This window comes from Mus caroli, chromosome 5, assembly GCF_900094665.2.
Source record: "Mus caroli chromosome 5, CAROLI_EIJ_v1.1, whole genome shotgun sequence".
NCBI lineage: Eukaryota > Metazoa > Chordata > Mammalia > Rodentia > Muridae > Mus > Mus caroli.
In genome coordinates, this window is record NC_034574.1 from 107,311,329 (window position 1) to 107,322,954 (window position 11,626).

The 11,626-nt window shown below is 51.7% G+C and overlaps 1 protein-coding gene across 1 annotated transcript in view; it reads left to right on the forward strand.

Annotated features, from left to right (window-relative positions):
- The window catches only part of Myo1h (myosin IH), a 74,081-nt gene extending 62,465 nt beyond the window's left edge, over positions 1-11,616 (forward strand). Inside the window, exons 20-32 of the mRNA XM_029477700.1 lie at positions 80-193; positions 2,239-2,315; positions 3,517-3,585; positions 5,278-5,338; positions 6,262-6,421; positions 7,242-7,325; positions 7,853-7,946; positions 8,086-8,141; positions 8,823-8,958; positions 9,376-9,446; positions 9,560-9,657; positions 10,406-10,505; positions 11,287-11,616. Coding sequence (XP_029333560.1) covers positions 80-193; positions 2,239-2,315; positions 3,517-3,585; positions 5,278-5,338; positions 6,262-6,421; positions 7,242-7,325; positions 7,853-7,946; positions 8,086-8,141; positions 8,823-8,958; positions 9,376-9,446; positions 9,560-9,657; positions 10,406-10,505; positions 11,287-11,310 — 1,144 coding nt within the window. The 3' untranslated portion in view covers positions 11,311-11,616. The remainder of the gene's footprint in view (positions 1-79; positions 194-2,238; positions 2,316-3,516; positions 3,586-5,277; positions 5,339-6,261; positions 6,422-7,241; positions 7,326-7,852; positions 7,947-8,085; positions 8,142-8,822; positions 8,959-9,375; positions 9,447-9,559; positions 9,658-10,405; positions 10,506-11,286) is intronic.
- Positions 11,617-11,626: the final 10 nt, after the last annotated feature.

Genomic DNA, 11,626 nt, shown 5'->3' on the forward strand with positions numbered 1-11,626 from the left:
CTAGGAGGCCTCTAGGGTGTGTGGAGGGCAACGAAGGGAGTCCTGGAGGCTTCTATATGTCCTTCTCCATTCCTGGTAGGTACAAGTCACTGTGTCCAGACACCTGGCCGCACTGGCACGGACCTCCAGGAGAGGGCGTCGAGCGGCTGATCAAGTATATTGGCTACCAACCTCAGGACTACAAGTTAGGAAAGTAAGTGGCTGGGAAACCAGCCCCACACTGTCAGAACTCATGCGCCAATCCACATGGAGCTGGTGTGTCCCGCCCTTGACACGGAGGTACAGTGTTGTCATCTACAAAGTTCTCACGGAGATCTGCTCAATTGAACTGGAAACAACGACAACAACAAAAACAAAAACAACAACTTAAAAATTCTCATTCTCAGGCCACACGGCTGCCTGGCCTAGAGTTGGGCATGCCCGATACTACCTCTGTTTCTTTGGAGACATAGTTTGCAAGCCAGTTCTTCTACCTGCTAAGTTAGAATGTAGCAGATTATGTTACAATGAGAACCGTGGTCCCAAAGAAGCTGGGTGTTCTAAGGCTGGCTCCATAGTTAGGCAGAGCCTCTGCCTACCTAACAAAGAGGGGAAGAAGGAGCTGGGGTGGGACCCTGCCTGTGCTGGCCTAGCATCTCTCACTGCTCAAATGAGCACAGCACCACCCAGAATGCTAACTTCACCTTGCTTCCTCCTTGGTATCCCATAATGGTATCCTAGAACATTGGGTACCACTGTAGGGATGTGGTATCCCGGAGCAGAGAGCTTTCCCATGAGGAACTCAGTCGGACTAGCCAGGATGGCTTTTTGTACTGTGAGGGTCACGAGGCACGGCCGCCTCATGTTCAAGCCACAGGAGGACCAGTTCACAGACAGCAGGGCCTGCCTGCTTCAGGGGTCCCTGCTTCTTGAGCTACCTGTCAGCTCCAGCCTGTGCAGCTGGTCTCTTTCTTCCGGCTTCATTAATCCATCCTCATCCCTGAGAGGGCCCCACGAATCTGTCCCCATTCTATTGTTGCATGTAGCTTTTTTCTACCTGCCTAAGCTCTGGAAATCATTGCCTTCCCTCATCCAGCTTCCCTTGAATCCAAGCATAAAAGATACACACACAGTTGTTCCTTTTCAACTTGCCTTTGGACACAATTGCTGGGTGCTACTGTGTCCCACCTGGAAAAGCATGCCCTTAACAATATTCTTATCTCTGTTCCTCCCACCTTCCTTAAACTTTAGTTGCTAAGATACATCTAATCCCTGCTAAACATCCCTGACCACCCTGACCTATATGAGTGGCCACAGGCCCCTACTCTGCCCAAGACCTCACATGTCTGGTCAACCTTACTCCATCAGAAGCCTGGCAAACTCTCCTCACCTCCCTAGCATCTCTCTTTTTCTTCTAGGGTCCCAGAAGTCCCGCCTATTCCTTCTGCCCAACCATTGGCCCATGGCTTTCTTTAGTGATAGATCAAGAACCATTTAGGGGGGCTGGAGAGAGGGCTCAGTGGTTAAAAGCACCAACTGCTCTTCCAAAGGTCAGGAGTTCAAATCCCAGCAACCACATGGTGGCTCACAACCATCAATAATGAGATCTGACTCCCTCTTCTGGAGTGTCTGAAGACAGCTACAGTGTAGTTACATATAATAAATAAATTAATTTGAAAAAAAGAACCAATTGGGAAACAGGACCTTAGCATCAGACCCACCCGTACCCAGGGCATGGTGCGCTGCTGCCCCCTCAGCAGCTGCTCTGGGAAGTCTCCAGCACAAGGTGCTGTGTAGTTGGCACAGGCAAGGCCCCTTATGACCCCTCCTGAAAACCTAGAAGCATAACTGCAAGCAACTTTGGGTCGCGCGGCAGATTTGCTCTGTGGGGCTATGTAATAAACTATAGCAGCGGTAATGCATTTTCTCACAGCCCAGGGTCCAGGATAAAGGCATAGGCAGGCCAGGCTCCGCCTGAAAGTTGTCAGCCAACTCCTGATGCTCCTGGCCTTCCTTGGCTGGTAGCATCACTCCTGCTTGCTTGCGTCCTACATCCTAGCTCTTATAAAGAGGCCGCTGGACTGGATTTAGGACTTACTCTAACTTACTGTCTCCCCTCTACCGTACTGTAAGCACATCTGCAGATAGCCACCCATCCTCCTACACACACACATAAAGTTCTGATTGGGTGCGGGGGCAGCTTCTCCTATCATGGGTGGCAGCTGGCCAGTCAATAATTATGTTTCTTTTTGCTTCTAGAACCAAAATATTCATTCGCTTCCCCAGAACCCTGTTTGCTACTGAAGATGCCTTTGAATTCAGTAAACATCAATTAGGTATGATAACTCTTTTTGTCCCACGAACAAATTTAGCCAGGGAGAAGGAAAGAACAACCTTAAACATGGCTGGCTGATGTGTCAGAGGCATCACTTAAGAACCAGGGATAAAGGAACCGGACTCTGAGGTTATGGTGGGATGCCCCTGACCTGATGGGCTCCGAGGGCAGGTGTGGACAGATCCTGAGTCCGCGTGTCTCATTCTTTGCCTGTGCCCTCATGCATGCTGGAGTGTGAAGTCACAGGACCACACCCCTCCGTTTAGGCTTCACAGCTTCCTTTCTGTGTCTGATGGCAACCGGTGTGACTTCAAACCTGCAGCCAGGGTGTTTTTGTGAATGGCGAAGTGACAGGAGTTGGATGGGGGAGGGGGGGGAGGTAATTTACTGCAAAGTCTGCGGCAAAATCTAAGGGGTCCTTGCTCTCTGCCTTGTGCACTAACAATCGTGTTCCCAGAACAAGCCTGTGAGTAGGTGTAGCCGCTCCCATTCTGAGCAGCTGAGACAGAGGCTCCGAGAAGCTGTTGAGAACCATAGCTGATCAGCAGCAGACCCGGGGCTTTGAATTTGGGCCTGTCTGGTTTTAGGGTCTGACAGTTGTACATGCTAGGCAAGCTCTCTACCACTGAGCTACACCGCTCTAGCAGCAGGCTCCCATGGCCACCCACCTGGCTGAGTTGCAGGCACTGTCTTATTGGCCAGGTTTGGGTGCGGTGTTTCAGGGAGAGGTTGGGTCAGCACCTATTCCTAGAGGATGTGCTGCTACGGGTAGCAGGGCTCTCTGTGAACGTGGCCTCTGGTCCTCAGCCACTACATGGAGGGGATGATGAAAGCCAGAGCTGTGGGGTGTTCTGGGGTTCATGCTGCTCAGTGTTGGTGACTCTCAGCATCTCCGTGTGAGCCTGATGCTACTTCTGAGATGTGTGGATGTCCTTCCTGCCTTGTAGATGGGTTATGAGGATGAGCTATGAACTGGGCACCTAGCAGTGAGCCTCTTCCTCACCCTATGGAAGGCTCCACAGAGCACCTGGGAGACAGGCCTAACAGAAGCAGCTGCTCCTGTCTCTCCCACTCTGTTAGCTCCCCGAGAATGGTTACACTGAAGGCTCTGGAGGCCCACACTCCGGAGATCAGTCCTGCTTCCGGGAATCACGATCAAAGACGCAGAAGCCAATTCACCGAAACTTTCATTTTATTTTAAGTGTCAAGAATCCAGGCCACATACAAAGGCTGCCTAGGGAGAAGGGAGTACATGAAGAAGAGACAAGCAGGTAGGACTGGGGGGACATGTGACTGGCCCTGCCCCTCTGTCCACCCTTCTTCACACCTTTGTCTGGGGCTGCCTCGGGCCTAGTTCCGAGATCGTAGCACAGTGACTATCCCTGTCCTGTACACAGGTTTTACATGCCCACATGTAAATAAGGTGTGTGTGTGTCCGGCACACATGCTCATCATGTGTGACTGTGGAAGCTGGGGGCCGATGCTGGGTATCTTCTTTTTCTTCATCATATTTCCTGAGACAGGGGGCTGACTGACTTCACCAGAATGGCTGGCAAGTCCCAGGGATCCTTCTGCTTCCACCATGGAATCAGGGATCACAAGTGTGTACTCCATGTCCAGCTTTTGTATGGATACTGGGGATTCGAACTCCGGTCCTTGTGCTTGCAGAGTGAAGCACTTTCCTACTGAGACATCATCTCCTCAGTCCCTAAGAGGATTTTCTTGAAAGTTTTACACATCACTTAACTCCTTTGGAGTCATTTTTTTTTTCAAGCAACGCCCACTACCCACCCCCCATTAATTAGACTTTTTCTTCGATTTCATTCTTACTACATTTTTCTTTATAGTTTTACCATCTATGGATGTCACTGGACAGCATAGTTTGATGGGTGTTGGTCTTTAGTGGCTAGAGTTTTGTTTTCTGAATTGTTTTTGAAACTCAACCAGGAGGTGGACATATTTTACCTCTTTTTCACACTTGATCTTAGCCAAAAGGCCGAGAGGCGATTTACTTCTTTTTCAAAGCTGTATACTATTCCTTTATGGCAGCTATCATCAAGACAATATTTCTTTGAAAAAAAAATATTTATTTACTTTATGTGAGTACACTGTTGCTCTCTTCAGACATACCAGATGAGAGCATTCGATCCCATTACAGACGGTTGTGAGCAACCATGTGGTTGCTGGGAACTGAACTCAGGGCCTCGAGAAGAACATTGAGTGCTCTTAACCCCTGAGCCATCTCTCCAGCCCCAAATCAGTATTTCTAATCTGTGGGTCTTACGGTCTCCACAGTTACTCAACTCTGCCACTGAAGCCTAAGGATTGCTTTAGGCAGTATATAAAAAAAGGATTTAACTGGGTTACAATCAAACTTTATATAAACAGGCAGCTGGTCTCCCGACCACAGTCTGCCAGCCCCAGGCTCTGAGTACTGAAATGTGTGATTTTTTAATTGCCTGTTCTCCAAAGGAAACACTGCTGTTCTAGGGGAGAAACGCAATCTGAAAACCCAAAGAAACACACACACACACACACACACACACACACACACACACACACACACACACACACACACATTAAAACAAGGAGGCAAGCCAAGAGCTAATTTTTCATGTCCCTGTTTGTTTATGAATCTCCATCTTTGAATGTGGCAACTGAAAGTCAGCACTAGGTAAAACCAGACTCAACTCAGTGCTGGGACTAGTTCTCAGGTGTAGTTCCCCACAGAGCTCCCAGGAGGCCCCCTCCTGTAACTCTGAACTTCTGCAAAGCTTCCCAGCCTCCTCTGCTGCCTGGTACGTGCAGGCTCTGAGTTTAAGGAATGGCATGTACCCTGCTTGCAGCCTCTGGGACCAGCAGAGCCCTCTAGTGGGCTGCTGTGTGCTGAGTGGCTGGATTCTTCTGGGAAAGCCTTCCGTGTTTTGTGTGAATCCTCTAATGCCATCAGTGGACTCTTCCAGCCACCAAATTAGAAGCCCACTGGCGCGGAGTCCTGGCTCGGAAGGAGATCAAGAGAAGAAGGTGGGCGGTGCGGATCATACGGAGGTAGAGTCTCCACAGGACCAGCGTTACCACGGTGTGGTCATGGGCCTGGTGGGGTTTCCATGGCTATTTCTGAGGGGCATGAGTGTGGTATGTATGTATATACGCGTGGCATGTGTACGTGCCTACGCAAATGGGTGTGGGTGCATTCCAGAAGAGGCACTGGCTCCTCTGGAGCTGGGGTTAGTTGTTTGTGAGCTGCCTGCCGTGGGATCTCCAATCTGAATGAATTTCAGTCCTCATGACCTAAAGCAAACATGCTGAGCCATCTCTCTAGCTGTGGTCTTGGTGTACACAGAAAGCTCCGCCCGCAGACCATGCTGGGAACTCTGCTGTCTCTCTGCTCTGGGATCCCACCTGTTAGGTCTCAGCTTCGCTGACTGCGCTCCCTTAGCCACGTGACTTCCAGAGCCAGCCAGGGAGAGTGAGCAAGTCTCACAAATGGTCATCAGACAGGATACTGTGGGGACTGCAGGCAATCTGGAGGCTGATTGTCCTCCAGAGGACATGAGCCCAGCCGTGTAGCCAGAGAAAGCTGAAGCCTGGCTTTTATGTAATGCCGCTCATTTTAAAAATAAAGGTTTAATATATGTTAGAGTACAGTGTAGCTGTCTTCAGACACACCAGAAGGCATCGGATCCCACTACAGATGGTCATGAGGCACCATGTGGTTGCTGGGAATTGAACTCGGGACCTCTAAAAGAGCAGCCAGTGCTCTTAACTGCTGAGCCGTCTCTCCAGCCTTACGCTGCTCATTTTTATAAATCAACAACTCAAGCTAGTTAAAAGAGAAAGCAGAGTGGGTAGAACACAGGGGCAGGCGTGGTGGGATGGGGTGCGGCATTACTGGTCCCCAGCCTGTGTGGCTGTGTAAACTCTCCTGTCACCCCCCCCCCCACCAGCTTCGTCAAGGGTTTCATCAACCGTGACAAACCCCTTTGTCCTGACAATGAGGAGTTCGTAGTGCTGGTGAGGAAGAATTACATCCTGAATCTTCGCTACCATGTGCCGAAGAACGTGCTGGATAAGAGCTGGCTGAGGCCTCCGGGCATCCTGGAAAATGTAGGTCTCAACTGGGATGCCGGTGTTACAGGTGATGTGGGTACCAGGAACTGGCGGGGCTGCTTTTCAAAGTCTTTGTTTGCAAATGTGTTTCAGGAGGAATGGGATACCTCAGCATTCATTAGCAGGGGTTATAAGCCCAACAGACACCTGCTTAGACAGAACCTTTTCAAAATACAGGTTCTTACTATAGAACCCAGGCTGGCCTTGAACTTGTAAGCTTCCTGCCCCAGCATCCCAAGCCCTGAGATTACGGATATGTGAGAGTCCTCTGATAGTTTCCAACTACGATGGAGCAGTCTGGAAGCTAAGTGACTGCCATGGGTTCCACGAAGAATGTTCTAGAACAGTGGTTTTCAACCTTCCTAACACTGCAACCCTTTTGTGCAGTTCATGCTGTGGTGACCCCCAAAACCATAACATTATTTCATTGCTACTTCATAACTTTAATTTTGCTACTGTTATGGATCCTATGTAAATATCTGATATGCAGGATTTCTGATAGGTGACTCCCAAAGGGGTCCCAGCCCACAGGTTGAGAACCGCTATACTAGGGTGGTAGCTACTGTTAAGATTCCTGGGTTCCACTGAAGCCCTACTGTGCAAGACGCCTACTCTCCTTCCTACAAACCCCCTCTCCCCCGTGGCTCTAATCACGCCCAAGTTAGCGAAACCTAGTTCAGCGGTGCTGACCTGCTGGAGGGACCAGGTTGGGTGTCTTGAATGTAAGCTGCTGCTGTCTCACTTACTGGAACCACCGTGATCTAAAGAGCTGCCGTGTGGAGTGTGGGGGTGAGAGGGAAGCTTGTTCTCCACACAGGCTTCCAATCTGCTGAGGAGGATGTGCACCAGGAACCTTGTTCGGAAGTACTGCCGTGGAATCTCAGCCGAGAGGAAAGCCATGGTAGGACAGATGGGTGGCATCTGCACGGTGGCGGTGGCGGGGGACCAGATTGTTAGCACTAAGCCGACTTTACCATCTACCGGGGAGCCAAGGGTCTCGCTATTCCTGTGACTTGTAGAGCTGAGGAACTTCAAGCTGCTTCCATCTGCATCCCTCTGTTGTTACCATGGCAACAGACTCCAGCCAGGGCCCTGTGCTTCCAGAGGCAGGATTCCCTGAGCTAGAGGACACTTACCTGTAGTCTTTTCTGTGAAGGGCTACAGACTCCATCTTTGAGGCTTTCTGGGCTGTAGCTATGCAATAAGCAGTCCCACACATGTAAACATGAATGCTGTAGCTGTGTCCCGATAAAGCTTTATTGACACACACAAGCAGCAGGCCCCAGGCTGCCTCTGGGCTGGAGTTACAGAGCTCTGACTTAGGTACCAGCCTGCTCTCCACCGGTGTAAGCTGTGGGGCTGTTGTAAAAGCTCCTGCCTGAAAACTACCCAGGGCTGCCTGCTCCCCGTTCTGACCTGTTGTTACAGATGCAGCAAAAGGTGGTCACGAGCGAGATATTCCGGGGGAAGAAGGAAGGCTACACAGAGAGCTTGAACCAACCGTTTGCAGGCAGCCGACTGGGTGAGTGTGCTTTCTGAGAGGGCAAGGGAGCCTCTCCCTAGCTGAGCCTCAGCAGGAAGGGGCACAGACCCAGCCCAGCAGCAGCAGGCCTTCCTCCCAGGGCTGGTGCTGACTCCTCCCATTCTGGTCCCCTCCCTAGATGAAGGCAACATAAATCCCAAAGTGCTCCAACTGCTTGGCAATGAGAAAATCCAGGTACGGCCTCCACCGAGACCCTTAGTATATCTGAGGCTAGGGTGTGCTTTCCACGTAAGCGTCTGGAAGTGCTGCTTAAACCCAGGGTGCCGCTGGGGCTCACCCCTGCCACTCAGGGCATTAACTAACATTACCAGGTAGCGTTTGCCAACAGAGGCCTACTGCCATTCCCTGTCTGCTGTCTGTCATCCCCCAAACAAGCTTGCTTGTTTAGTTGCTTTTCTATGCAACAGATATAGCCAGGACCTTTCTCATGAGACCCCATGTTGATGGTGGTGGGGGGCACTGAACTGATGACCCCAGTCCTGACCCCAGTCTCTCAACAATGGCCAGGAGGAGGTCATTGCTGCCAATAGTATGTGGCTTGTGGGTCACTGAGGGCTGAGGGAGGGACTCTTGCTTATGTGCTTGGTGGCTGCTGTCACCTGCCTGGTTCTGGAGAAGAACAGCAGGTGAGACTATGAGAAGCTGGGGACAGCTGTAGCCTGTTTCCTTGGGGGCCCGAGGAGTAAGGTAGAGCTCAGAGCGTTGCCAGGGTAATGGAGCAAAAAGGGCTACACTGAAGGAGTCAGGCTGAGTGCCTGAAGCAGTGCCACGGGATTCCATGGGGAAAGGCTCTGTCCCCAGCCCTCCTGGGGTGAGGTGGCCCTCCCCCTCCTGGTGACACTAGCCACCTTGCAGTATGGCGTCCCGGTCATCAAGTATGACAGGAAGGGCTTCAAGGCACGGCAGCGGCAACTCCTTCTCACGCAGAGGTCAGCATACCTGGTGGAGCTTTCCAAAGTCAAGCAGAAGATAGAGTACTCGGCCGTGAGAGGTGAGTGCCAGGCTGTCTCTGTGGGTCTCTACCCTCTCTCCCATGTTCTGAGATGGCTCCCGCGCTGAGCCTTGGAGCTCAGTGGAAGCACCCACCCAGTCCAGCCCACCCCTCTCTAATGCTGGGTTACAGATGTGCCTGCCTGGTCGGTATGTCTCACTTCTATGTGGTTGCTGGGCATCCAAACATATGTCCTCAGGCTCAGCTACCTCCACAGGCCCAATTTTTTTTTCCCTTTTTCCTTTTTCCTCCCAAGACAGGGTAGCCCTGGCTGTCCTGGAACTCACTCTGCAGACCAGGCTGGCCTTGAACTCAGAAATCTGCCTGTCTCTACCTCCCAAGTGCTGGGATTAAAGGCCACCGCTGCTCTGCTTCCCCATTCTTTAAGTTAATGCCAGACTCTTGTCTCTGTCTCAGGTGTCTCCACCAGCAGCCTCAGTGATGGAATCTTGGTCATTCACATCTCACCAGTGGACAAACAGCAAAAGGTAACTACAGCTTCCGGCCACAACAGCTCGCTTCCCTAAGCTGAACCCTGCGGAACCTCCACATTCAAAACACCACTCATCTGCAGCTGGCTGCCACCCCTCCCTCTCCGCAGGGGGACGTCATCCTGCAGTGTGAACACATATTTGAGGTGGCCACTAAGCTCGCCATGCTCATAAAGAAGGAGCACACTGTCCGTGTTGTCCAGGGAAGGTAGGGGCTTATCCACGGTGACAGGGCTGCCAGCATGAGCCCCACTTGCCTCCTTGGCACGGGGGTGGGGTGGGTGGGGAAAGGGGTCTTCCAGTAGGGGCTGGGAGGCTCCAGAGCCGGCAGCACCACACCTTTACAGTGAAGAACATTCCTTTCTCCATCCTAATCTTGGATACAGGGTATACAAGGGAGTCAGCATCTCCTTCCAGTTTTCCATGGGGATGCTGATGGGCATGGGGACCGGTTCTCACTCACTGTGGGGGGATAGCAGCGGCACAGGTGCTGGTTACAGAAGGGCTGGTTTCTTTAGGGGGTGAAAGAATTGGCTCAGGCAGAGACCTCCAAGGCAGGGCTACCCAGTGTGCCCGAGGCCCAAAGCTGTGAGGACTCCTGTGCTCTCTCAGCCCCTGATGGGTGAATTCACAGGCAGGGTAGAGAGAGCGGGTGGGGACTTTTAAAAGGGCATCAATTCTGCTGGGGCTCAGAGGATGGAATCCTTGGGTGGCTGTGAGCTGCAGCAGGAACCCTGCAGGCTGCTCTTATAAATGCATCCGAAGGCCCTTCAGACAGCCGGACTGCTGAGCTGACTTGAGACCACCAGAAGCCCACTTGTGAGGGCATCCTTCTGATTGTAACCAACAGTGAGACAAAGTGGAGGAACTCAGTCATCAGCTAGGACAGTTCCCCGAGGGACTTTCTCTCCAGACTACAGTGCGTGTCAGTAACCTGTCACTCTCTGCGTTTTAAGTTTACAGTTCTACATCAGTCCTGGGAGAGAAGGCACAATAGTTTTTGAGACTGGAGAGGAAGACCAAGTCTATAAAGATAAAAACGGACAGTTAAGAGTGGTAAGTGGCTGTGTGCCGGGCCGTTAGAGGATACGCATAGTTGTAAGCCAAAATCGACCACTCCTACTGCGGTCCCAACTGGTATTCTGAAAGAAAGCAACAAAATGGTACTTGAGAGATGGGTGGGCAGGTGTTGTGAACCAGAGGGGCACACGAGACAGTTGTCATTTTCGAGTGTCAGAGCCAGGTGTGTGTTTGCTGGCTCACAAAAGGCTCTGCCATGTGCTCAGAACCCAGCCAAGATGAAAAGGTCCCAGGTCTAAGGTTCAGATCTGAACGCACTGCCTTGTGACAATGGGGTGCTGAGCTCCCACATGCCTGTCAGAAGGTCCTCACGGTCCTCGCCAGGTCGGACGGAGCAAGCGACCAGAGGATGTGTTCTGGTGCCATGGGTGAGGCAGACGGGGGAGGAACCTGTGAAATGCACTTTCTGTATATGCTTGTTTAATTTATATATCTTACCTGTATGCAAAACCGGTTTACAGGTAAAGTTATATAAAATAGTTATATATAAAGTGCTTTTTGCAGCATGGGGACCCTCTGCCCCCTCAGGGACAAGTGGAAGGAAAGGTTACTTTGAATGTGAAGTCGGCGATCTTTCCGTGAGGTACTGGCCGGGACTCGGTGGCCACTCAGGCCCTCTCCCATGCCTATCTACGGCTGAAGATGCTGATTGGTCGGTCTCTCTGCACCACTTTGTAATCTGGCTGCTCCCTTAGGAGGGAGCTGCTTCCTCCAGCGCAGACGGCTGGGCTCTAAAGCTGGCTGTTCCTCTCCCCAGGTGTCGGCAGGGAAGAAGACCTGACAGAGGATGACCCCGCCCTCCTTGGTCACTATTTCTTCTCCAGCTGAGGCGAGCACTGAACAAGCATGGACCGCTCCAGTTATCCACGCTCAAGGCCAGTGCGGCAGCTCCTGGAGAATGGCCGCATCAAGGAGCCCATGCTACGGCAGAGCCAGGTTTCAGGTGGTGCTGTATCCAGTCGCTTCCTGAGAGCCAACCTAGAGTCTTCCCCTGTCCCTGGTGGAACCCACTGTAGGCGCACAGCAAGAAGTCAGTGCAGGGTGGGCGGCAGACTCTGTACCTCTGGCAAGCTGCTGAGACCCAGGAGTGAAGGAAA